Source organism: Grammomys surdaster, unplaced genomic scaffold (genome assembly GCF_004785775.1).
Source record: "Grammomys surdaster isolate TR1022 unplaced genomic scaffold, NIH_TR_1.0 273, whole genome shotgun sequence".
NCBI classification, from domain to species: Eukaryota; Metazoa; Chordata; class Mammalia; order Rodentia; family Muridae; genus Grammomys; species Grammomys surdaster.
The window spans coordinates 311,439-339,205 of record NW_021604714.1 but is presented as its reverse complement, the minus strand read 5'-3'; the positions used below and the strand labels follow the sequence as shown (position 1 = coordinate 339,205).

The window sequence follows — 27,767 nt, the reverse complement described above, 5'->3', positions numbered from 1 at the left end:
GGAATCAACTAAACCTATGCGTCTGGGCATACCTGTAAAGGATTTCCTTCACTGAACCATTTGAAGTTGGAAGACTCACCCTAAATCCGGGCCACAGCTTCTGGTGGCAGCACACATGCAAGAACACTGGAGAAGCAGCTTTCACTTTTTGCCTGTTTGCCCTCACCCTGGTAAGTTCATCACCCTGTTGCTGAGGCCTTCACAGATGTTAGAACCTATTTCTTCAGGATCCAGTGTAGACACTGAAGACCGGAAGCTCTCTCAGAATCCTGTGGGGTTCTAGCTAAAGGTTGGAATTGTTGAAACAATCAGTCTTATGGCTTGAATGATTACTGTATTCTAGGCCTTTCTGTTGGATTATTAGACCACAGCCTATAAGCCATCTAATATTAATATATATTATTTGTATATAATATATAATTATATCTAATAATATATAACAACATATTACTAACATGATATGTTATTTATAATAATGTAATGTATATCTGTATATATAGACCTGTTCCTTTAGAGAGCCCTGTCTAATCCAGAGTTCTTCCCTTTTGTGTGGAGTAGTATGCTGTAGAAACAGAGGCATCGCTCTTGTTGTAGGTGATGAAGTATCGTACTGATTGGACTCTGTGTCAAGGTGAACTGTCTGTGAGGGGAACATCCAGGATAACTTTCTACAATGTAGAATGGCACACTTCCTGATGAATAGGGTCCACCATGTTAGTACACAGATACCTCTCAAATGTCTGATGGAACAGAGACTATACTGCAGTCTCTGAAAGTGACGTATGTGGAGAGCCCTGTATGGAATGTGAAGCAGAACCATTGACCCTGCTGTGGGTGATGAGACACACAACAGAGGCTGGGCTGTCTCCCCAGAAAGGGCTTCCCTCTATCGGCAGGACACTGTAACAAGAAAAAGAATGCGCACTCGTCTCTGAGGAGGGTGCACGCTGCCATGTCCTTTCTTATAGCTGGATAAGTCAGAGTGTATAAGTCAGAGAGTACAAAGTAGATCTCTATTAAATGGCCCCTCCTGGGATTGGAACACTCAGAACCTGTCCAAAGAGTGAGATAGTGAGGACTGAGGACAGAGAATGGAAAGAGGGTGAGAGAGCCTCAGTAGGGTTGGTGTTTAACGTCCTGTACACTGGGTTGGATAATTCCATGTTCACCTGAGAGAGAAAAAGGAAGTTAACTCATCAGGGGCATCAGGATGGTAAGTCATGGTCTTTATGAGGTGGGGAGGCCTTGGCAGATCTGATTGAGTTAGATCACTATATTAGAAAGTTTACAGTGTGCTAAAGCAATTAAGAAGGGAAGGAGGAAAGGAAAAAGTGGACAAGGAAGCCTGTCCGGGTCACCCAATAGGAAACATGATAGGCTTTGGGTTGAGTTGGAGATGCTAAGGGAAAAGATAGCAGGAAGCCAGATGTGCTTCCTGGAGTGCTTTATAGCTGGAGCCCAGGAATACTTGAAAGGTACCGCCCAAACATGGCTCCCCAGAGGGATGATTAAGTACAGCTGATCCACAGTGTGTCTGCAGCTCTGGAGGAACTGCCCTAGCTGGTTCCTTTGGGGGTTAGTATTCGAGACGGGTTTTTCTGTGTATGTAGCTCTGGCTGTCCTGAAACTAGCTCTGCAGACCTGGCTGGCCTCAAACCCACAGATCTACCTACCATTTAATTTTTTAAAAGCTTTGTTTTTGTGTGTATGTGTGTTTTTGTGTCTATACGGGGGTGTTCTTCGAGGCCAGAGGAGGCTGTGAAATCTACAAGGGACTGTGATGCTGCCTAACATGGATGCTGAGTTGTTGGATAGGGAAGTCCTCACCTTGGAACAGTGTCATTTCCACTGCTCAGAATTAGATGTATTGCTGAAGACACCGCATCCTCTGAGCAAAGGAGACTGGCTGTGGACCCATCACTTTGCTACTAAGCTGTACTCGCCATCACTGCCAGTTAGCTTTTGTAGTGGTGACTTGAGATGCAGCTGTTAAGGGAGAATTGCTACCTGTAGTTCTACTAAGCTGTGGATTGCCATATTAATACTATTATTATGAAAGGTGCCCACTAATGTAAAGTATTACAATTATTATGGGTACAACCAGTTATTTCTCGATTGTACTTAAGACCCACGCCACAGGAAAGAACCTATAGGTCAGTATTTAAACAAATAAAAATGTATAAACAAGTAAAATGTAAACAATAAAACAGAGCCACCTGTGATGACTGGTGAGGTTAGTGTCTCTGCCGAGCCTTTGCTTGACTAAATGATGTGCCCATTAAAATGCCTTCTAAACATTTGCTTTTATACCTATAAATTATTATTGCCATCAACCTTGAGCAGGAAAGCTTCTCTGGCAGTTTCTTTGGTCACAGTGCTGAAAATAAGTGGCTGTTGCTGTGGCTGGGTAGTCTAGAAGTTGTCCCTAAGTGGAAGATATAATCTTGCATCTGTAACACTCCAACTAAGGCACAGGGAACACTGTAAGAAGGGAGATGAAAGATGGAGGCGGTGCACACCTTTAATCCCAGCACTGGGGAGGCAGAGGCAGGTGGATTTCTGAGTTTGAGGCCAGCCTGGTCTACAGAGTGAGTTCAAGTACAGCCAGAGCTACACAGAGAAAGCAGGTCTTGACAAGCAAGCAAGCAAACAAACAAACAAACAAACGGTATGTACAGAATGTCAAGAGGGAAGAATCTTGTGGCATTCTGGCTTCTAGACATGAAATGGCATCGCCATCTTAACAAAACAGAAGTTGTGATTATTTGTATGCAATCCCCACGTGACTGGGATCACTAGTATTTCTTTGTGGAAAGGGAATGGGAGAAAATCGTCCAAGAAAAATGGGCACTCGAGGCACACGAGGTCCTCCCTAAGAGTGTAAGCGGTTAACAGTTGCTGGGCAGGAGAGGCTTCTGCAGTGGGGTAGCTGCACATAAGCTGCCTGTGCCAACGAACTGATTTCTCCTAAGTGCACCTTTAAAAAGTTCCAATTAAACTCACTGTTTTCCTAAGATAGACATGGGCAGAGTCATTTCTTTGGCCCATCATTGCCCTCTCTCTCTGGGGTGAATAAAAATTAGACCCCCCACCCCCAGGAAAAGTTATGTCTCTGTATCCTGGGATTTGTCTATTTCCTCAAGATTCTTCAGATTTTCACAATGTAGGTTTCAAAGTAGTTCTCTTAATCTTCCCCTGAATAGCACTAGTGTCTGTTGTGATGGCTCCACTTCAACTCCAGTTTCATCAATTTTAAGTCTTCTCTGTTTTTTATTAAATTGGCGAAGAGTTTTTCATTTTGAAGGAGACAAGTGTTTGGTTCATTGATTACTTTGTCCTTTTGTCTTTGTCTCACTGGTATATGAAGTGGTCCATACTGTTCCCGTCCGTCCGCTGATTTTTGGTTTGGCCTATTTACATCTTTCTGTTACTTGGAGATGCACATTTAGGTTATTGATTGGAGATCTCTGAGTTTGTACCCGTTGTAGTTGTAACCTTTTCTCTAAGAACTGCCTTTGCCGTATCCCAGAGTTTCTGTTGTGTTTTCACTCTTATTTGACTCTAGAAACATTTAAACTTCCTCCTGGATTTCTTTAATGATCACTGATCACCCAGAACGTACTTTTCGATCCCTATGCATTTGTGCTGTTTCTGTAATTCCTCTTGCTGCTGACTTCTGTCTCCATTCCACTGTGATCAGCGAAGGTGCAAGAAGTTTACTATTCATTCATTTATTTACTTTGTGTTTATTAAGACTCACTTTATAGCTTAAACATTACAAAAACTTTGGAGGAAGTTTCCCTGGCTGCCGAGAAGGCCACGTGGTCCACAGACATTGGTAGAACATTCTGTCAAGTCCATTTGATGTATGGTGAAGAGTCTTTGTTGATCTATGAATTAGATGATTTATCTACTGATAAGTATATGGTATTGAATTCATCCAGTATTAAGATATCAGTGCCTGTACTTTGTTATTTCCAATACTATTTGTTTCATGAAATTGAATGTTCTGGAAATTGTGTGTTGTGTGTGTGTGTGTGTGTGTGTGTGTGTGTAATTTCAGTGGATTTTTAACTGTGCTAATAAGTAGTGGCCTTCTTTATCTCCTCTGGATAATTTTAGTTTGAAGTTTACTTTATCATGTATAAAGCATAGTTACTCCTGGTTTGTTTTAGCTTCCATTTGTTTGGCTTACTGACATATATTCTTTGACTCTCAGTGTGTGTATATCTGTCAGTGAGATGTGTTTCTTATAAATAACAGATATTTGAGTCATTTTTTCATTAGCTAATATACATTTTCTTATTTTATTGCATGTGTATGCTTGGTGTGTGTGTGTGCGTGTGTGTGTGTGTGCGTGTGTGTGTGTGTGTGTGTGTGTGTGTGTGTGTGTGTGTGTATGCATGAAGTCAGAGGAAAGCTTCATGCAGCGAGTTCTTTGTTTTCACCTTTACATGAGTTCCAGGATCAAACTCAGACTTCTGCAGCAGTTCTTTGACCCACGGAGGCGCCCTCTGGCCCTGGTCTCCATCTTTTAATTAGAATCATGACTGCTTACACAGAGAGTTTTCACTGAGAATTATTTCTATAATTTTGTTGATTGTCCTGGTTGATTCTGTTATTGTTTGTTCTTTTCCTTCTGCCTTAGGCATATTTGATGCTAGCTGGTTTACTGAACTAGACGAGATTCTTTCTTATGAAATGTAGTCTTCCTTGTCCTCTCATGGTCCTGTTTCCTTTTCTCTTCTATGTAACTTTTCCTGTATAAAATGGACATGATTAGACACCATGCTTCAGGGCTGAGGAGATGACTTTGTTGTGCAAGTAGACGGGCTTTGTTTGCTTCCCTAGAAACCACATAAAACTGGACACACACACACACACGGACACACACACGGACACACACACGGACACACACACGGACACACACACGGACACACACACGGACACACACATGCACACACACACACACCAGCAACCCCAGGGCTCCTGTGCTGAGAAATGAGGCAAAGACAAGAAAATCCTCAGAAGTTTATGGGCCAGCTGGCCTGGCATATGCTGCTGTGAATAACAAGAGATCCATCTCAAACACAGTGGAAGGCGAGGACCAACGCCCAAAGTTGTCCTCTGTCCTCTACATGTGAGCTATGGCTCATGTGGATTGTTTCATGATAGAATCAGGTCCCAGTAAAACCAGAAGCTGGACATATGATACTTTACATATACATTGAATGTAAGCAGCCCTGCCCACTGCAGAGCACTGGTTGTCTCCCCTTGTGTTACAGGGTGGATGGCGCTTCAGCTTTCTGCGACTGCTTAGCAGCACAAGAGAGCGTGAGACAGTGTATTTCTTCCTCACGAAAAGAAATGGATTAAAAACTTGAAGTATGATTTCTACTGAATATATTGCTTTTTCATGATAATAAAGCTGGAAAAACCACAGGTTCAACCACTGCCATGATAGGGACCACCTGGTAAGTCCCCCTCCACTCACTGGAAAAGCTCAGAGGGGCTGCGTGCTCCAGGCCTTCGCTATGGATGCTTCTGGTCCGTTTGGCTCCCTTTCTCGGAAACCCTCTCAACTATACTTTAGGTGTTTACAACATAAACTACCTGGTACCATGTCTGTAGCTGTGCAGAGGACAGTGGCTCTTGTGGTTTATTGCTTTGCTCTGTAGTACCTCATGTGCTTTTTGTTTTGTTTTGTTTTGAAGTCGAAATGAAGGACTAAACCATGCAGCCTCATCTTGGAAAGAAGACGCAGTGTTCACAGATCAGGTACAACCTATCAGTGTCAGTGCAGGGATGCGGGCTTCCCCTCACAAAAAGTATAGGGACTGAAAGCTTCAATGGACAGCTGCACTCACTGAGGGATAATGAGAAATGTCTCTTCTACTCAATGGATCAAGTGCCCTGACCAACACCTTTCTCCCTGTGAGTGTCAAATCATTAGGCTGGTAGGTTCGGGGAGCGTCAACCCAGAAGCTGAGGGTTTGTACGTGTGGTTCAAGGATGAAATGGCACCGATGCCTAGGGGTTTACTTTATATCACTGCTTACAAAGATAACTCGCCAGGCAGTTCTTCCAGATACTGTGGCATACACAGCCTACATTCTTCTGGGCCCTACCTCCTACACCAGAACCTGGTTTATTGTGACTGCATATCTCTTTAATGATGGGCTGTGTCATTAGGTGATTCCTTGCATTGAGTCAGTGTCACAGACTTAGATAGTAGGTGTCATTCAGGCTGGCGTACGGAAAATGCATGCGCAAACCGCTATCAGCATATACTGTGTAATGTTTTAGTAAACCTTTCCTAGGGTGGAACACTCTCCAATAAGAAATACAGTAAACACACAGACTGGTAACAGTCGTCTATTGCTTCCCTCCTTTGAAGCTTGCATGTCACCTTCTGGTACCATGAAAGCTAATCCTCAGGGAGGAGGCTTTCCAGTCAGTTCTAGCTCAGGGGCCTCTGGGCTAAGTCTGCTGCTGAGAGAGGGAGAAATAGTCTTCAGAGAAGAGCACATCAGTTAATTATCCAATTCTAAATGGTCATCTCTGGAAACATACAGACATGTAACATTCATTATACAGACTGAACAGGTTACATGTATGTACTTAGAAAAAATACACATGTATGTACTTTCATACACATATACATATATACACACAGAGATATGCATACATATGTGGATATATCTGCATATATATGTGTGTATATATATATATGTATATCTCCGCATATGTATGTAACAACAAGTAATGAAAAAAGAGGCTATGAATCTGAAAGAGCAAGGAGAGGGTCTTTGGGAAGGTCTGTAGGAAGGCAAGGATAGGGGAAAGGATGTCATTATGTTATAATCTCAAAAACAGAAAAGAAATAATTAATAAATATGAAGTAAGCAAGCCAGGGAGAAAAGCCCAGTGAGCGGCACAGTGAGCGGCACACTCCTCCATGGCTCTGCCTAAGTTCCTGCCTCAGTGTGTGCATTACGCCCCTGCTCTGGCTTTCCTCAATGGAGGACTGAGATGTGGAAGTGCAAAGTGAAAAGATCCCTGTGCTCCAGTTGGTTTTGGTCCTGATGTTTATCACAGCAACAGAACACGAAGTGGGAACACAGCTCAGCCGAGAAGCCAGTGAAGGCTTTGCTTCCGGAGCACACACTGTCTGTGACACTCCGTGACAGCAGGGGTAGCCTGCTAGTCCACGTGGTGTAGATCAGATCTACCGTCCTGCTGTCTCCGTATTTCCTCGCACCTGTGCTCAAGGAAACACCTCTATGGCTTGAGCATCTAAGGGCCAGAGAGAAGAGCAGGGCTGGAGGTTTGCCACAGTCCATACCAGGCAGTTCTGGATGACAAGGACTTGATAAGGTCTATGTGTACTCCTGGCAGGGAACTAGACACCTCTGACTCCTTGTCACGATGGCATCTATGGCTGCTGCTTCTTATCCAACTAGTGGCTGTCCAGTGTATGCTGGGTATAGATCATGTTCTACTTCACTGCTGGCCACAAGTTCTCAGGCTCCTCAGTGCCCAGTCCTGATAGACAAAGAGGCCATCCCCTGAAGGAGCAGGAGGTGACAGGTGTGAGTGTTGGGGCTGGCTTGGGGTTGCAGGCAGTACCCTTATGGTGGTTTGAATGAGAATGCCCCCCACCCCCACCCCAGCTCATCCTCCATTGGGGATGGAGGTTTTATAAGTCATGCCAGGTCCAGTCTCTGTCTGTCTATGCCTGGAACTGAGCTCCAAGCTTCTGCTCCAGTCCAGGCCTGCCTGCCTGCCTGTTGCCATGCTTCCTACCATGATGATCATGAATTACCACTTCAAGGCTGTAAGCAAGCTCACAATTAAATGCTTTCTTTTATAAGCGCTCTTGGTCATAGTGTCTCTTCACAGGCATAGAACCGCAGCTGAAACAGCACTGTCAGTTCTGTGCCGCCCGGGGCCTGAATCCCAACCATCTCCGGCGCACATCTGCCCCACCTGCCTTGTTCCCACTATTGAGACACACAGCCTCTCCATGTTCATTTTTATTTAAAGACTCAGAAACACAGGCATCAGAGTTGGCCACTACTGTCAATTCACCTAAAATCACACACTGACATCGGTGTATAATAAAAACATATGTGGGGTTGGGAGCACACGTGTGCACGTGTCTGTCTCGGTGTGTGCTGTGCAAGGTACAAGGGCTTCCACGTCTACTGGGCTGGTTTTGGGGTGCCCCGTCTTGTATTTACGCCTCACTATAGACCGTCTTGTCTCTTGTGTTTTGTCAGTCCTCTGGGGGCTAGACTGTCCTGTCTCCTTGCTGGCCCTCTATCTCAAGGGCTGAGAACTAGTGAATGAAACCCACGTGACCACCAAATCCGAATGCATGAGTAAGGGGCACATGCTGCTGGCCAGGACGGAATGCGAAGGTTCTGATGATGAGGTGTTGGCTTCACTTTGGTAGCCAAGACATGAGTCCTCAAGGGAAGGTAACCTTAGGAAAGGTGACTCCTTTCTGTCACTGACTGTGGAAAATGTGACTTTGAAGGCTAAAGGGCTTGAGAGTATTCAAAATACTCAGACCGTGAGGTTCATTGTTTATCTCACAAAGCCCCACCTGAGAATGAGCCCCAGGGCCCTGTTTCCCTCCCCAAGGTGGTCCCCGGTCCCCGTGTAAACTTTGCTAGGAGGGGAGTCCAGCTGACGTTTTCCAAAGATACTTTGATCCTTTCCTCAGCTGTCTAAGAAGCTGCCACTTCCTCTGTCACAAAGCAGACAGCACAAGGAAGGAGGAGAGCTCCAAGGTAAGCCTGTTGTGTTGGCTCAAAGCCGATGTTGTTTAGGAGGAAAAGGAGCTCTTTGATTGTCTGGGATCTGGAGTTAGCTGTGCTTCCACTGAAAACATGGCTCACCCAGGATGTAGATCTGTGCACCTCCATGGTGACAGCATGGGGAGAACCACACCTAGATCCTTTGTGCATGGATGGCCAAGTAATTTAGCAGTGACACTGAGGAGATACCATGCCACCGAGCTGTCCCCGAGCCTGCATACCGGGATGCCTATGCGTGAGCTAGAACATCTTTTTGGCTCAGAACAGTTTTCTATGTCCAGTAAGTGTGCTATCACCTGTTGGGGGGCCGGGGGGGGGGTGAGACTGTCTCTGGGCGTGACTGTGTCCATGTGGTAGCCACCCAGCAGTCACAACTAGTTAGTCATATCCCCAAATAGGAACGTTGAGGATAAGTGGTCTTTATTTTACTAGGAAAAGCAGTAATGGCCTCTGCTACCAAAGGCTTGACACAGCGCTGCATGATTTTATAAAAATGTACACAGAGGCTCACAAATTGCTATTTTTTGAGAAATTTTTGAAAAAAAGCACTGAGTTCCTAAAGTGTGACCCTCACACTTCCCGAAAGTCATTCAGGCTGGCCTCCTGGGCAACAAGCTGTCATGACAGTGAGCTGACAGTAAGGCCGCAGAGTCAGAGACCAGCCCTCATCTTTTCCAGTGTCTGCAGGCCCTATAAGTCTATAGTCAAGCATCAGGCTTGTGTTGTCATTGTACCTTTGGTTTCTAGCAGTTGGAGTTAGACTGGCCTCATTAGGGCAAGCTATTTAGTTTTGAAAAGGAGAAAAAAAAACTTTGCAAGATAGTGGATCTGCGCTATCGTAAAAGCTGTATTCTGGCAGCAAGAAGTGCTTTAAGGATGCTATTTTTAGTCATTCTCTCTAAAGCAATCAAAGGAAGCTTCTGGGGTCAGTGTGTGTGTCTTGTCTGTCTGTGTATATGTGTGTGTTTGTGTGTGTGTCTATGTGTGTGTGTTTTTTCTGCCACACAAAAAGGCAGTAGCCACTCCTCAATAGGTTTCCAGTATTTTAATCATAATGGCTCCTGTCTAGATGAGATGGCTATTTCCAACAGCCAGGAAAGACTCTCCAGTTCCGTGTTCCCCGCACTGCAGACCCTACCCTCGCCTCGTGGAGCACCAGCCAACGTTTTGATATTACAGATAGGAATTCCTCAATATGCTCCAGACTCTATTTGGGAAATATATAAAACTTTCCTTTGATGTTACCTCCTTTTTTCACCCCTTGAGGCTTACTCAGGTTGGTTTCTAGTTTTACAAAAAATCAGCACCAGATGTATGAAAAATATGCAGTGTCTGACCTATTAGAAATATAGAAAGTCTAAGAGTTGTACATTAAAAAGGTGTGCTGTAAGAAGGAAGCAATGTGAAGACAGCGGCAGTAGAACCAGACGGTGCGCCTCATTATCCTGGTAGGAGACAAAGGATTCTGCTCCAGTGGCCCACAGGACCCCACTGGACACCTTAGGAGACTCACAGCCCTTCTATGAGGCTTCTGAACCATGACTGCCCCAGCTGTGGGGCCCAATGGCAGATGACAGAGGTATATAGTGGAATGATACACAGGGCAGGCAGGGAAGATGCTCTTGCTATCAGCCCTAGCAGATGGCCCCACTCTATACCCTCCCGTGCTCCCAACCTAACACACAGCTGATAACGCTTTAGTGGCTGGGTGGCGTAGTAGTGTGTTTGTCCACGTGGGTAATGTTTTCTGTGCTACTGATCACTCAGACTTGTGGCATGGTCTTGAAGGACACCCACATGTGCTTCCAGTAGGACATCACATGAGGGTACGGCCTTCCTTCACAAACACGCCACTGCCCATGTGTGCTTCCAATAAGGACTTCACGTGAGAATGCGGCCATCACGTGACAACTGAACCATCACCCCTGTCAGCTGGTTTCTGGTTGGCGCTTTTGAAAGAACCTCAGACCTAGGTGGTAAGGTGCCCTCTGCTCACATAGTGTCTTCTTGGGTACTCTCCCCTGGACAGCAGAAGCTGGCCATGAGTGATGGCCCTCAGAAGCTCTCCACAAAGCTGCCTGGGAAGAGACCCGTGCGGCCATTCCGCTGCAGCGTCCCCTTGAACCAGCCATCTTCATGCTTCTTGTGCACGAAGACAATGTCACCTTCCTTTAGCTCGATCTCTGCTTCACTCTGTGGAGGGTAGGACACCACCACACGGTACCTGTGAGGATGGAAGAAACAGTGTGTGAGCTGAGGGGCGGGTTGTCCCTCTAATCTCTTGTGGCCTGCCTGCCCATGGTGAGATGGCAGCTCTCTGGTCGTCTCCTCCTCCCCTCCCCCAGTACTTAAAGTGTGCAGTTACTTTTATCTTTATTTTTAAAATTTCCCAAAGCTCTCTAACTTGTCATCTAACCTCCCTTTGAACAGTTGTTGGTCATGGAGGTATTCAGAAACCTAAAATAATACAGGCCACTGCCACTGTTGTTGTATGGCATCAGAGCCAGGCCATGGAACTGTATCTCTGAACTGTAGGACATAGGAAAACCAAGCTGAACCGGATAAGGAAGTTTCTTCCCCATTGGCTTAGCCCTCAGTGCTTCGAGGTGCTGTGCATGCAGAATCCTACAGGGAGAACCATGGCCAACCCTCTTACTCAGCTGGTGCAGCAGTGGCAAGCCTACCAGCCAGTGGCTGGAGAAGTCATGGGCCCTGGTGGGGAAGCTACAGTCACTGTTTTGTAAACATGACAGACATGACATCCATCAAACATCTAAATATCTACAGAATTACGTTCATCCCCACAGAGTAATCTCTTGTCAGCTTGGGTCCTAGAGACGTTCCCTCCAGCAGGCAGTGGTAACTGCAGAGACTTGTACTTGGTCACAGGGCTTAGAAAAAGTAACTGTTGAATGTTTAACCATTTATATCCATCCATCCATCCATCCATCCATCCATCCATCCATCCATCTGTGTGTCTGTATATCCCTCTCTAAGGCTCAGGAAATATTACTGAAGTGGTAGGAAGGAAGTCAGAGCTGGAGGATGGGTCAGAGTGCTGCCTCTGAGGATGACACAGCTGTAGCACTTTTTAAAAAAATATACAGTTTTTATTCCTTGACAGCTTCATACACGTATATAATGAACCTCGGTCCTTCTCTCCCCCTACCACCCTGCCTTGCCCTCTCTTTCTCCACTGACACTTTTTCTCTTCCCAAGTCCCTTTTATGTCCTTTCTGTGCGTGACCCACTGAGGTTCAATAGAACTGGACTGTGGCAGTCTGGAGCTCGCAGCAGCTATGATACCTGCACAGGAGCTATACCATTGGGCTCATCAACATCCTATCATGCAGGGGGTATCCACAAGGACCCACCTGTCCCTAAGGGCTTCTAGGCAGTTAAGAGTTGCCAGGACAGGGAGAGATGTTTTCTTCATGGTGTAGTCTCTAGTAATGCACCAGTGTTCCTTTAAATAACCCTTTAGCCATGTTCTTGTAAGTAACCTAATGAAAGGTATGGGATCACGAATAAGAAACAAAAATATGAAGGTAGAGGGGACTAGCTGGGGTGAGCAGGAGGGTCAGCGAGGAGAGGTAACAAAACTGTAATGGGGTGACTATCAATGTACACATGTGTGCAGGTACACAAGGCCTATTACATAGGAATAATATAGGCCATTTTAAAAATTGGTGTCCTTTTAGACTCAGCTGTCTTTTTAGCTGCTGGATCTCCACATAGCCCCTCCATTTCTTGTCTTCCCTCCTCTTGTGCTGGCCTCCTATCTACCTGGAGGTCTGTCCTAGTGAATGCATGGCTGCACCCAGTCAGCCATGGCCTCTGAGGACAGGGGGACTGCTCCAATCCTGGGACATGGACCTGGCCCTTGGGCTTGTTCCTTTCTGGCTCTGTGATCTCTGCATCACAGCCTGCCCATGTGCCAGGTTCTCCATCTAAATCTCAGGGCTCCTCACATGAGGAGGTGGAGGGGGTGGCGTCCTGTTTGGTCTGGAAGGGGCTTTGGAGACTTTTGGTGGAATGGCTATTTTTAAATTGTGGGATGGTCAGCTTCAGGTTGAACTGACTGAAGTCACCTCACTGGTGCTAATAAGGCCTAGTTCCCCCTTCCTTTTTGTCAACAAGACCTGGGCAACCTGGAACGCCCAAGGCCTTGAGCTCCTGCTTTCAATCAACGTGACAGTGATGGCCTTTTCTAAAGGTTCCTGTTGGCCACGTGCCTTAGGAGCTGCTGCTGGACACAGCTCCTTCTGGGGTAAGTGCTGGGGGTGCTCTGTGCCCTGAAAGGCTTCCCTAATTAGGAGACCAGAGTTGGACCCCTGGGCCACCATCTTTCCAAGAACCCAGAGTCTTGAGGTGTACATAGCACTAGCCTGACAGACACTTGGCTGCAGCCCTGACAGAACTCTTCCTCAAACTCCAGCAATCTTCAGTCTGAGCCCTCCTCCTTGTAAGCTGTACCATGTCCTGTACAGATTTCAGCATCTCATGGCTGAGTCCCCAGCTGACCCTGGCCTCACCTAACATTCCTTCCCTCAAACATTAGCCCTGCAAGAACTACTTTATTCCAGCAGCAGAGAGGTCACGCCCCTCTGACCTTTGAACCTTTCTGACCTTCGAATGAGGGCAGGCCCCACTTTGTTCCAGACCCTAGCCTAGATGCCTTGCAGAGACTAACACCCCTTTCTGTTTTCTGGGAATGTAGGCCGCATCCCCCCTTTGCTGTTCCCTTGGAAATGCCTAGAGACTTGGGTGTGAACTAGGGCTCTATTTGTACCAGACTCCCCTACTCTAAAGTGTATTGTGTTAGTGGTTATCATCTGTGGGAGGTGGGAGTGACTGTACTCCTCAGAGGACCAGCTGCCTCAGATACCAACGTTTGTCTGGTGCCTGCTCCTCAATTCTTGTCAGGACATCACTGCTCTGTAACCTCAGCTGCTGGAGCCCATAGTATCTGGGTAGCTTTTTATGGCATGCAGCTGACACCTTTACCCTCTGCCCCTAGAGCAGGTGACAGTTGTTTGTACGACAGAGTTGAAAAGCTAACACTCCCCGGGTCCCTCGTTTTGTTGTTTGTTGGTTTTTCTGAGCTGGAATATGTAAAATCAGGAGCTCCAGACTCTTGGTCACCTGAGCATCACTCAGCACAGTCAGCTGATAGGAGGAGGGTGGTCTCCTTCAGGAGCCAACTGTGGCTGTGGGCAGTGGGCTGGGGACAGCTCAAAGAAGAGGAAAGGCAAAGTAATATTTTATCCTCACTCCCACAATCTAGCTGGTGGGCCAGGGCCATGCTCAGCATGGCCACAGCAGGGAGGGGCAGCAGTACTGGCCTCTTTATTGTACTGTACATGAGAACTCCTGGGGGAAAATAAGCCATGTGCACAAAGACTAGCTGATTAAAACTTCAGTCAGTGCCTTTGGAATGTCATAGGCCCGGAGCCTGATTATAGTTTCTCTTGGGCTATCTCTAGCCCAACTAAAAAGTATCTCCTCACCCACCTCTGTGTAAGCCCTGTCCCGATAAACAGATAAAAATCTTCAGAATGTATTAACAGAACCCTGTTTCTCATCAACCAAACGGCTAAGCTGTAAGGGGGCATCTGAGGCCTGCAGCTGAGACTTCTCTGCCTGGCTGCAAATGGCCCCTCTCTGATGTTTCTGCCAATGTATTTTTAAAAATGCCTTGATTTATGATTTTCTTTTTTTTTTCTGTTATAAAAACTTCATGACGCTGCTTCCACGTTGGTACATAGTATTTTGGGAGACCTAAATCTGTGTTCCTGGGCTGTGGTCACACAACTTTGGCTCCATAATCAACCATCTCTTATTCCCTTTGAGGTGAGAGCTGTGTGTGTGTGTGTGTGTGTGTGTGTGTGCGCGTGCGCGCGCGCACTACTGTTGTCCAGGCTGGGAACGCCAGGGAATGTGGTTTGAAGACTAAGGAATCCCAGCATAGGTCTGGTCCCTCAGAAGCTTTTACATCCTCGGAAGGAGTTCCTTCAGAAGGAGTCCTGCCCTGGGAAAGTCAGGAGGGCTAGGCAAGGAGACTAATGTATTTAAGTCCAAGACTCAGAAGGTCTCTGCACATGCAAGAAGAAGAGTTGGCCCTAACTGTGGGCAGTGCTTTGAGGCAGCAGCCCAGATAAGAAGTGTATCTGAGGGCTGGAGAGATGGCTCAGTGGTTAAGAGCACTGACTGCTCCCCCAGAGGTTCTGAATTCATTTCCCAGCAACCACATGGTGGCTCACAACCATTTGTAATGTGATCTGGTGCCCTCTTCTGGTGTGTCTGAAGACAGTGACAGTGTACTCATATAAATATAATAAAATCTTTTTTTAAAAAAAAGAAGTGTATCTGAGAAAGAAAAACAACTCATCCTTGGCTTGGCTGGCTTTCCCCTTGTGATGAGCTTATCTGCCCTGTTGCTGCTGATTTCTTTGCTGATGTAGAGTGTGTGTGTGTGTGAGCTTAGACTCTCTGGTCATAAAGCTCTCATGGTTGAACCTCTCATCCAGCTGCTAGCCAGCTGTGGAATCATGAACAAGTTTTAGGCTTCTTTTTACAGAACATCAGTCACTTCATTAGGCAGTGGGGATGCTGGATTAAGAAGGTTTAAGGGAGTTCAATGGATAATCCACTCACAAACCCAGGAAACGCAGGGATGTACGGGCTACATGCAGAGCCGAGTCCCTGACACCAGTGATATTTCCCATCTGGCCTTCAGCAGGAAGCCTGGGTGATTCCTGATCTAAACAGACCCTGTCTACCGGCTGCTCAGCACCTGGAGGTGTGGTCTCTGCAGCTAGCTGCTCTGTTGACAAGTGACTGAGCTGTGGAGGACTAACAGACACGCCATTGTTGTACTCAGGATATGGTTTATGTTTTTATTCTTTAAGCAGTGTTCTAACTAGTAGAGATTGGGCAAAGTGGCCCCTATCACATCCCCTTAAGGCCTTCCAGACTTTAGTTGTAAACGCAAACACAATGATCCACTCACAACGATAGATGCCCTACTACTTGGAAAACTTGGACAATCTATTAACCCTTAGCCTGTGACCCCAGCAGGTTTCACCTCTGTGACTCAATGTCCAGATCTGTAAAACTCAAGAGTGAATTACATTAAACTGCTAGTTTGTATGAAAATGAATGAGTATTGGCAATTCTGAAGGGTTTGACCTAATAGACTACACACACACACACACACACACACACACACACACACACATTCATATATGTATATATACACCTTGAAGACAACATAGAGTGACATTTCATAATACCAAAATGTCAGTGTTCTGAGGTTCAAAGAACTATTTTTCTGGGTGAGTGGATGGGGCACAGGTCTACAGGGGGTTCTGGAAGGGTTCACTTGAAGGCCTCGAAGGTTGAGCACCCAGTGCTGAGCCAGAAGTGCTCTGTGCTCTGGCTCAGTGGGTCTGGCACTTTCTCAGCAATCACAAGCCCAAATTGAGGAAGCAGGCAGCCAGAATCTAAGAAACATGCCCAAGGCCTGGGTATAGAGGGGACATCTGATGAACTTGATCCCTGGGAAAGCCCACTTTCTCCAGTCCCCAAGAAGGTTCCAGAACTCGGGTGTTATCCTGAGATAACAGAGGACACACAGGTACAAGCCCTCGCCTCCTTACCTCTCTCTGGGCAGTGGCTTAGGTTCAGGGCGAATGGAAGCCATGGACAGAGTTGCTTGCCGAGAAGGGGACAAAGAGAAATTCAGATCCAAGGAGCCTGCTTTCCTGTGCAGCGGCTCCAACCCAATGGCACCCTGCATCTCACTCTCTATGGGGCAGGAACCCGCCCTGCCATGGACGGTCAATGGAGACACTTCAGGGCCCACGGCACCCTGCAGTGAGGTATCCATGGCCGACTGGGGGTCATGGGTCGGAGATACAGATGGTGGGGAGCGTGACTTCTTCTTGGTCGAGGCCCCAGCCAGCAGCTTCAGCAGCCCGCTCTTCTTCTCCTTCTGCAGAAAGACACACAGTTGAACTGACGTTAGTGTCTATAGGAGGACCGGCTTGTGTAAACCCTCAAAGATAGTCCTGTAAATCTAGTCAGAGGAAGACGGCAAAGGCAAACCTGGGAGGAGTGTCGCATGAGGCGAGCTCCCACGGAAGGTTTGCAGGCTAAGGATCCTACAAAACCGGGCTCCTCATGGCGGAACCCACAGGAACTTCATGGGCTGGCTCAGAGGAACTCAGTCAGGGTGAATGCCTTGTTCTGTGGGGAGCTGTTCCTTCTGGGGTATCTCATGAATTTGGGCCACACTGTGACCTGATTCTTCTCTGAGGAAGAAAATTGTAGGGCTTGTAGCCCAGGTGAGAGGGTAGTTACTATACACAGGGTCCCCAGACAAGCAGCCCCTCATCCAAGGACAAGTTGCAGCATGTGTCTTTGAGACAATGTTTAGAAGCCCTGGGTGTTTAAACTTTTCTCTGTTTCAACAAACAGCAGTGGAATATATATACACATGTATACATATATATGCATTTATGTGTGTGCATATATGTGTATATGTTAAATATTTCTGGGAGACTGTGGGCCAGGCAGCAGCACTTGTCCCTAGCAATGTCCATAGTTTTACTTAAATATGTTTATTTAATGTGTGTATATGTTTAATATATAAGTATATATGTAAACATGTAGTATTTACATAGTGCATGTATATATACATATACAGCATGTGTGTACATACACATACAGTGTATATAGTATATATATATGTAGTATGTATATAATTATATATAATTTGTATGTATATGTAGTGTATATATAATGTATATATAGCATGTATATATAATGTATATATGTAGTGTGTGTATGTTTATATATAGCATGAATAATGTATGTATACTTGTTTCATATAGTGTGTGCATATATAAAATATGTATATATAGCAGGTATATAATGTGTATGTATCATGGGTGATTTTAAGTCTCAAGATGTGCAGAGTCTCAGGTCCATCCGGCCAGAAACAGAGGCATGATTGTTTGAAGACTTCTGGCTCTGCTGATGTGCAGTGTTGTGTGTGGGGATGCTTTGTTGTCAGGGTGGCTACCTAGACAGCGAGTAACACCTCCTTCAGCAGCCAGAGGGCCACGAACCCACACCCAGGGTGTCCTTAAGCATCCCTCCGAGCTCTGTACAGCCTATGGCAGGTGATGGAGAGGAGCTACTGAGTCTTAAGCATCCCTCTGAGCTCTGCACAGCCTATGGCAGGTGATGGAGAGAAGCTACTGAGTATTGTAAGAACACTGGAAAGAAGCTGTATCTACAGAGACTGAGTGGACAGAACTTCAGGACTGTGGAGAAACTACAATGTTGCAGGTCCAAAGGCTAACAGATGTCCAGAACAGCCATCCCTTGCCCACCTATGTGCCAAAACTAACATCCCGTGACTAAAGGATACAAACTCTCGGAATCTATGAACTTAGCTGACTACTATTATCCACAAACCCAAAGGCTAAGAATGCCATTGAATGACATTGTAGGTCTATAGAACAGCTTGCCCCATATGCTGTAGCCACCTCTCTCCCATATATATATGGTGTCTATATATATATATCACACTAATATATTTTAAACTTACCTTGATTTATGACTTTCCCTCTCTGTAAGATTACACGAAAGAGCTTCCACATTGGAATATGGACTTTAGGATAACCTGAATCTATGTTCCTAGGCATGGTCAATCAAAATGGCTCCAGAATAAACTGTCTCATGTTCCCTTTAAGTTGAGGGCTGTTTTTGTTTTGTTTTTAAACAGACAGGGACATCATACAAAAGCAACCTCCAACCAGTTGATATTCTATGTTATACCCTCCTTACATGGCCCAGGGTTCCAGCTCAGGCTGGCTTTTCTTCCTTTCTTTTTACCCATCAGGCCAGAGTAGGGCCTGGGGCACTAATGCTTGACCATCCTGCACTTGCAGAGCCTAGCTTCCTCCTAGAGCTTTGCCTAAATGTCCTTTGCACTGTGCTTGGCCCGGGGAGCTCTCTGGGAAATGAAAAGTGAAGCCTTCAGCCCTTGGTTCTGCGCATGCTTAGCTGGTTCTGCGCATGCTTAGCTGGAGCATTTTGCCATGTTGTCTGGGGGCGGAGAGTTGCCAACTCCGGCTATACACAGGCCATGCTATTGGTGCAACCAGAGATGGCGGTGTTCTTGGGAACAAACATAAAGGGTAAAGGGAACGCAGCAATGGAAGGACTGCGGGATCCGAAGACAGGGCAGGCTCTCCAAAAGGACAACAGAACTTCCTAATGGGATGATCTTGCCCGGAGAGGGCGGGGCCAAAATCTGAGACAGCTTGTGTGGTCCAGACACGCTGCTAAGTGTCCTCTAGCACATCAGCACGCAACCGCCAACATTCCCAAAGCAGAAAGACAACAGGCCTGTGATTCAGGGAAGGAAACAGGGACCATCCAGGTGTCTAGTCTATTGCTTACTCTGAAGGTGTGACCCTCCTTTACTCCCACTGAGGCAGGAGAAATCTAGCATTCAGCAAAAATCCTGCTGCCCTTGACCACCTTTGTTTCTTCCCCCATTGGATTACCATTCATCCATCCCCTTTCCAGCTCTCCTCTGGTGCACAAGCTTTGCAAGGGTGGGGGCTGGCTCATTTTGTTTAGTACAGCATCATGGAGCCCAATATTGTGCCTGGGATACAGCATGTACTCAGTGCCTGTACACATAATGAACTCAGCTCAGCATTGGAGTTCTTAGAATGCCTGAATAGAGAACACACTTGGCAGTGTTCACAAGGCACTCTGGGCTGTGAGACCCTTGGTGTCATGTGTAGTGAACGTGATGACAAGTCCCTGCTACTCCCACCCCCATACAACTAAGATTATTGGTGATAAAGTCCAGCTCTAATGGTATATATTGGAAAAGGGCAGGGTGGCCAAATGTGTGGGTAGCTTTCCTGTCTCGATTCTTCAGGATTCAATGTGACTCATAGATTTTCTGTATTTAACTTGGACAAACACTGATATCTTGAATGCAGAGATTTCTCCAAAACGTTTGCCTTCCAGAGTGGAATTCTGCCAGTGCCTGCAGCCTCTAGTAATCCCTTTGCGGTGGAACCCTCGGAAGAGCAGCCTGTGCAGTTGGTGGGATATGGTGGCAGATGTTCCAAACACTTCCCTGGAGCTATCACGCAGGACACAGATAAGAACTAGCCAAGAGTCCCTTTGCTACATGTGGCAGGGACAGATTCATGGCTCAGTATTGGAAGCATCATACAGGAGAGAACAGATTTCACAGGAACACTCGGGCTAAGGCTTCTGTTTTAAAAGGTGGCCTGTAGGTGTTCTCCTGGACAGTGAATAAATGAGAGAATTAATGAGCCTGTGAAGGTGAGAATTCCATGTCTCCATCACAGTCATTCTTGCTTCTTGGGGTCCACCTGATCCCTTCTGGAATTAGATTGCTTCTCTCAGTGTGACCAGGATCCAGTTAGAGAGGACAAAACAGTCTGGCCGGGATGCAGGGCTGGAGGGTAACAGACTGGGCCAGGCTGGGGTCTCCATCAGGAGGTGTGGTCAGAAGATGCTACCCTCAAGATGAGCATATGAAAAAGTGCTTCCTCTAGAGCAGTGGTTCTCAACCTGCGGGTCGCGACCCTCTGAGGGTGTCAAATGACTCTTTCACAGGGGTTGCCTAAGACCACTGGAACACTGTAATTTACATTACAAGTCACAACAGTAGCAAATTACAGTTATGAAGTAACAACCCAAACAATTTTATGGTTGGGGGTCACCACAGCATGAGGGACTGTATCAAAGGGTCACAGCCCTAGGAAGGTTGAGAACCACTGAGCTAGAGTCTTGGGAGGGAGATGGATGATAGCTCCCCAGAGAACACTGTGCTCAAAGGCTCACACTTGTACACACACACAACTCTAGCTGCCGCCTGGGCTAGAGAGATGGCTAAGTAGGCCTGAGTTCTGGAATGGCCCATAGTTTGAGATGTCGTCTGGAAACTTCCTCTCCCCTGTTCTAGACTCATTTTTGCTCCTTCTACATTCTGTCTGCTGAGTCAGCCAAACTGATGAGGTATTGCATAGCCTTAGGATGGAGCTTGGTACAGACTAAGTCAGGGACTCTTCCCCGCCACAGAGGCAGGCAGCAAGGTCTAGGCAGCTCAGGAGATCCTCAATCTGCTGAGTCGCTCGCCACTGGCAGAAGCTCATGATCATAGTCTCTGATAATGGTGGTGACGGTATGCTGCTGATACCTCATCAGCCTTGAGAAGAAACGACCGAACATATCACTTCATCCTGCCAGGCGCATCCAGCAGTCTCAGGTGAAATAGACTCAGATCATGGTTTGACCTGGGTGACCCTTAAGAACCTGCAGATTATCAAGGAAGCCTGGAAACAATGCCCCCCATCACCACCAGGGCTGCTGCTGTTAGATCCCAGGGTGGAATTAGGCTGGGCCAGTGTCTCAAGTTTGGTTATGTCTTCTGAGCATGTGCTGCTTTTTCACTTAAAAGGGAAGCAAGGGGGAGGAATTTGTAACCTGCTACTGTGAACACGATGGTAACAGGTATGAACCAGAAAGAATGGTCATTGCTAGCCCATAGAGCAGGAGACGGTCCTCTGTGAGGGGCACTGATAGAGCCCACTCAGAGAGCTGGGCTGGAATGGAGAGAATGGAAGGGTGGGCTAGTAGGGTAATGTGGTCCAGGCTCAGAACGTGTGGAAAGAGCAGATTTAAAAACCAGATGCTGGAGAGATGCCTCAGTGGTTAAGAGCATTGGCTATTCTTCCAGACCACCTGGGTTCAATTCCACATGGCAGCTTACAATTGTCTGTAACTCCAGTTCAGGGGGATCTGACATTCAACAACCTCTCCTAGACATACAAGCAGGAAAAAAACAGACACTTGCAGTTGGATGGTTCCTGGCAAGGGGCTTGGTGTCACTTCTGAGAGAAGGAAGGCATGGAAGGCGTTGGCACACCTGACACCTCAAGGGCTGACCAAAAGTGACAGAGGTGGTCACAGGATGGCTTATGGCTCAGAGCAGCGGCTCGCAACCTCCTAAATGCTATGACCCTTTAATACAGTTCCTCATATTGTGCTGAACCCCGACCATACGTTGCTACTTCATAACTGTAAGGTTGTTACTATTATGAATTGTAATATAAATAGTTTTGGGGATAGAGATTTGGCAAGGGGGTCGCGACCCACCGGTTGAGAACCACTGGCTTGGAAGGAAACTGATATAGAGACATCCGGTTGGGGAGTTCAGAACTAGAAGCTTCACTGCTAGGTGGCTGACACAAAACCTTGCTGTCTGCCTATGTGGCTGAGAGGAGTCTCTGACTGACTTTATGCCGACTTTATCCTAAGTCTGCTGACTAACGCAACAGTTTGACTGATTCAGCAGACAGAATATGAACAAAGCAAAATGTGCTTAGGCAGGAGCCAAGGGGTCTTTTCAAACATCATTTCAAACTGTAGGCCCTTAGGAAGGACGGGGCAGAGGCTGGCAGGAGGGTCTTGGGTAGAGAAGGGAGACTATCTTATTCCTGATTACCTGTGGGAACAGCCGTCAGAACACCTGGGCAGATGCTGATGCACACCAGGAACAAAGCTGGAGGCCCTAAGAGACCTTGAGACAAGACATAAGGGCATCGGAGGATGGTGGCGCACACCTTTAATCCCAACACTCAGGAGGCAGAAGCAGGGCGATCTCTAAGTTCAAAACCAGCCTGTTCTACAGAGTGAGTTCTAGGACAGCCCAGACTACACGGAAAAACCCCATCTTGGGGAAAAAAAAAGATACAAGGGCAAATGGAGACACGGTGTCCTTATCTTTTTCTAAGTATGTCTCCAAGGCACACAGCTCCACTTGGAAGCTTTGTGATGATTATTGTATGTCTGGAAACCTTCCTGTCGGAGACAGGGTTGGGAAAAGGGTAATTAAAAGCTATGCCCCGCTAAAATGTTAACGGAGAACGAGCACAGTTTCTGGCTCTGCATGAAAACACAGTTGCTAGAAGAGCAGACGAGGTTTATAATGGCATAAATATGCAATGCACTTTCCGAGAGGGCAGGGAAATAGAGTATCTATAATGGATAAAGAGACAGAAGTTAACAAGCTAATTAAAAGAAACAGAAAGGTTGGGGTGTGAGCTACTGGGTATTTTAAGCATTAAAACACATTCAGAAATATTCCCCAGGCAAAAGCCAGAAGATGAAAAAATACGGGTCCATATAAATGGCATGGGAATGGCAGAAGAGACAGAGCAGGCTCAGTGTAAGTGGTACAATGTAGCCTTTCTAGGATGGAAACCCGGCTCGGCTCTCACTGTTTTCCTTGCTTTGCACAGTGAGGTCTCGGCTCAGTGGTTTGTTGTCTGCTGTCGGGCTGGGCACCTTAGGAAGTGGGAAGGACAGACGACAGGCAGGAACTGGACCTTCAAAGAAGAACTAGAGAGATGGTTCAGCAATTAAGTGTGCTTGGTGCTCTTGCAGAGGACACTGGTGTGGTTCCAATCACTCACTTGGAAACCCACCACTATCTGCAGCCATACTTCCAGAAAATATATGCCCTTTTTTTGCCTCCTCTTCACTGTATGCTGATGGTATACTTATGTTCATACAGGCAAGACACACCATAAAATAAAAATAAACCTACACACACACACACACACACACACACACACACTGTGATTGTGATCTGAGCTGGACTTAGAACCAGAACAAAGTGTAAATTGAACGCTGCCTTCTCTTTAACCTGGGTCTAGGAGGGGGTGTGGAAGATCAGCCAAGTCTAACAAGGCATGAAGGGACCTCAGGAAGAGCTCCCCGTGAGGGGCCTCAGGACGATATGTGACGACACAGCTGTGGCCTGTGAGAAGCACAGGAAGCTGTGGTAGCTTGGGAATGGGATGGGACTGGATGTCCATGTCATTTATGGTTGGCTGTATCAAACTCTTATCCTTGTCAAGGCCTGCGAAGCTGCTGCTTGTGTGTCTAGCCAGCCATTTTATGATGTTATAACTGTTACAAGGAAATTTTCTCATGCCAGAGTTGATTGCATATTTCTTTATGTCCTGTGCTTTGGTGTTCTTGGAAACCAGTTACAATAGAGGTCCGGTAGAACTGCTTTGTAGGGTTAGCCCCCAATATGCTTGGACCTGAACCAACCATCAGGCAGCACTTCCTGTACCTGTGTATGCACTTTTATGGTTTTTGCTTTCATAAACTGCCCCTGGGATGGACCCAACATAAGAGAAACATCTGTACAAATATAAGAAGCCATTTGGACTAAAACTTCCATTTTGAGTAGGGATTGACTAAAGTTTTAAGTTCCCAAGACCTCCCTGGGAATTGACATCGTACTTGACAGAAAGAATCATGTAGGTGGGTAACTGACATCCTGGTTGGCAAGTTAAGATATGAATGTTAGGCAGGGCAAGTCTCCAAGTCTCCTAACACAGTTGAGTAAGCCAGCCAACGGGAACAGGGTAAGTGTACATCAAAGACTTGCTCTAAGGAAGTCCCCTATCCCCAGATTCTAATTTGTGGAAGAACTTAGCACAGATGTTTGTGGATTTCAGGTCTAAAAGCCCTATAGGATTCTGGCTTGTGGATGCAGTCAGCTCCCGAGTCTGGTCTGAGGCCCTGATCGATAAGTTGTAGAGCAAATGCTCAATAAACTATTCTGTCTTAATGAGAGTGATGTTTGTGTGGTTTGTGATCTGACTCCTGGACCCCAACAATCCTTGATTCCCTTGTATATAAATGAGTTCATGAGTATCAAAACAGAAAAATGATATTGGCAGTATTTGAACACTTCCTATGAGCCAGGTCCTATTAAGTATCGGCCACATTTTAGCTCCCTGAATTTTATTTTGTTGTCTTCTTTTTGGTGTGTGTGTGTGTGTGTGTGTTTGTGTGTGTATGTGTGTGTGTGGCATGGGCCACTGTGTACTTATGTGGAAGTCTGAGGTTGACATCAGATGTCTCCTCTGTGGGTCTTCACCCTAGGTACTGAGACGAGGCCTTTCACTGACCCTGGAGCGCACTGATAGCCACACTGCCTTGTCTGGGTGATTACCCAGATCTTCTCCTCTCAATCTCTTAGCACTGGGGTTACGGGTCATGATGCCATGCCTGTTTTTTTTTTCCTTCTTCTTTTGACGTAGGTGCAGAGGATCCTGAGACCTTGGTTCTCATGGTTGTTTAGCAAGCTCTCTACCCACTGGGTCATTTGCTTAGCCTCACTTAAGAAGCCTGAGAGGAGGAAAGGAAGGAGGGTTTCATACAGTAAAGAGTAGGCAGAGTGTGTTAAAATCTTAACTACAGCTCTAGTCACTCACCACGAGACCTACAGAAGTCAGCTGTATATAAAGAAACGAGACTTATCAAGAGGCAGGGGAGCAGGTGGGTCCATCTGTTCTACCCCTAGAGAGGGCCTCACAGTTGATCATCATGGTGGGCACACGTGAGGGGAGAGAGCACATGGTAAGCCTGGAATCCAGAAAGACTTTTAGGAGTCCTGTTACTCTTTTTTATTAACTTGTTGTGGGAGTTAGTCAAGGTCCCTCAAAAACCACACTAGTCCCTTTTGAGGACAACTCTCTCCTCAATGACTTAACCACTAGCTCAAAGGGCCCTCCCTCTTGGGATTGTAACAGTGTGAGGATCATGCTTTCAAGTCATGGGCCTTTAACAGTCACAGGTATTCAGTAAGTGATAGGCAACCTACTGTGGTCCAGTTTGCAGTGGACAGGCTATGAGCTGGACAGAATGACTCCAGATTCTCAACAGGTTTTCAGTGCCTGTGAAACAGCAGCTTAAATGATCAGTCACAAACCTGAGAGTGCCACACACACCTCATGGCCTGAGACTCCTCAGATGGAGCAAGTCCCTCCACACTGTTGAGAGGAACCTTCATGACACACAGCAGCCAGCGGGAAGCCAGCTCCCACCTGTTCTCAGTACTGGAGCTTGCCCAATGCATGCCAGAGCATTTCATTAGGCATTGGGTGCCTCTGTCAGCATGGATTTCTGTTATGACAAGTCTGACTGTAGGAAATACAGTGCATTAAGCTTATTTAATGTCTGCAGTATTAGTATCTTTTTGTGTCTTAACTAACTATGACCGGAACACCCAATAGAGACAAATCAGGAGAAAGATTTTGTTTCCCTGGTTTAAAATGTTTAGTGCATCATTATTTGGGCATAATGGCAGCAGGGGCCATGGGTGGAGCCTGGCCTTTATTTCTTGGTGGACAGATGAATACAGAAGGGGCAAGCGTGACAGATAGTCTTAGCCTGCCCCAGTGACCTACTTCCTCTGACTGTGTCTCACCGCCTCTCTGCATCTCTCAGTGCTGCAACTACATTAGGAAACTATGAGTGGAGGGTTAATCCTTTCATTAGGTCAGAGACTTAATCATTTAACTATCTGAAAATAAGATTATAGGATACGCAGAGGAGCTATTCACTATTCACCCCAGCATTTCTTTGTCCAGTCAAGTTTGCAGTACAAATTATTCTAGCTAGGAATTGAATCAAGGACCTCATGCATGCTAGGCAAGTGTTTGACCTCCGAGCTGTATACCCTGTCTAGTATAGTCACCACAAATGTGATGTAAATAATTAAATGGCCCCTAAAATGTTGGTGCTGCTTTATGTCATGCTGTATCAGACATCCAGCTGGGATTTACTAATTTAACAAAACCAAGCAAGGGGCTGGAGAGATGGAACACCAGTGAAGAGCACTGCCTGTTCTTCCAGAGATATCAAGTTCGATTCCCAGCAACCCACAGTGCTGCTCACAGTCATCTGTCTCTCCACCTCTAGGAGGTCCAGTACCCTCTTCTGGCCTTCCTGGGTACCACGCTCACAGAGGGTGCACAGACATACATGCAGGCACATACAATGATACACATACAGTGACAACATTTAAAGAAGCATATCTATTTTATTAGTGTGCAAATTTGTTTTTCTTTTAATATGGTAATATTAATATGGTAATAATATATGTATGCAAATGATCATTTTAAAGTAAACTTATCATTTATTATCGTTGGAAAGGGGGTGAAATAAATAGGTCACAAAAGCTGGCCACTATCTGTGATCCTTTGGAAACTCTAGAGACAAGAATGTTCTCTAAGTCTTTGAAGCAGCCCAGGGGGGAGTCAGTGACAGAGGATGTCCCAGAAGTCCCAAGCCTGAAAAAACACCACAGCTCCAGCCTATGGGTGGGGATGCAGCAAGAAACAACTACGAGAAATAGACCTTGCCAGGTCAAACTTGGGATATTGGTGGAAGCTCTGAGCATGCCTTGCTGCTATCAGCATACACAGTGCGTATGGTGACGAGGTACCTGGCACTTGAGTACATGAGAGACAAGAGATGCAGCCCTCAGGCCCTTGTCCCTGTGACTGGGTGTCCCCAGGGCACTGACATAGGAGTCACCTCCCACCAGGATGCTGCTGCTGCTTTCCTGTTTCCTGGCTGTGTTATGGCTGCTTGTCACGATCTTTCTGATCCTCCCCTTGGATCCTTTGCCAAACCAGGTTAGGCGTGTTTCCTGGGTCCTCTGCCCTCTGCCCTGATACTGACATCCCTGCTCACAGAGCCTGGATCCAGGCTCAGTTCCTCACCTCGTGCCCTCCCTTCTATGGTAGGATTATCCCTATCCCAGTGTCTCACGGGAACTGTAGATGTCACATCTATAAGATCTACATCAGTGGTTCCCAAACTGTGGGTTACGACCCCTGTGGGGGTCAAACGACCCTTTCACGGGGTTGCAGACCAGATATGCTGCATATCGGGGTCAAACGACCCTCTCACGGGGTTGCAGACCAGATATGCTGCATATCGGGGTCAAACGACCCTCTCACGGGGTTGCAGACCAGATATGCTGCCTATCGGGGTCAAACGACC

General features: G+C 46.5%; 2 protein-coding genes across 3 annotated transcripts in view; one reads left to right on the top strand and one right to left on the bottom strand.

Annotated features, from left to right (window-relative positions):
- Positions 1 to 5,394, top strand: part of Septin10 (septin 10) — a 77,549-nt gene extending 72,155 nt beyond the window's left edge. Inside the window, exon 10 of one of the 2 annotated variants that reach the window (XM_028776826.1) lies at positions 5,286 to 5,394. In XM_028776826.1, the coding sequence (XP_028632659.1) occupies positions 5,286 to 5,376 (91 nt within the window). In that variant the 3' untranslated portion in view covers positions 5,377 to 5,394. The remainder of the gene's footprint in view (positions 1 to 5,285) is intronic. The other variant, XM_028776825.1, reaches the window with a different exon arrangement.
- Positions 5,395 to 10,212: 4,818 nt separating this feature from the next.
- The window catches only part of Sh3rf3 (SH3 domain containing ring finger 3), a 292,047-nt gene continuing 274,492 nt past the window's right edge, over positions 10,213 to 27,767 (bottom strand). The window contains exons 9-10 of the mRNA XM_028776852.1: positions 16,487 to 16,821; positions 10,213 to 11,049 (exon numbers count right to left, since the gene is read on the bottom strand). Of these exons, the coding sequence (XP_028632685.1) occupies positions 10,881 to 11,049; positions 16,487 to 16,821 (504 nt within the window). The 3' untranslated portion in view covers positions 10,213 to 10,880. The remainder of the gene's footprint in view (positions 11,050 to 16,486; positions 16,822 to 27,767) is intronic.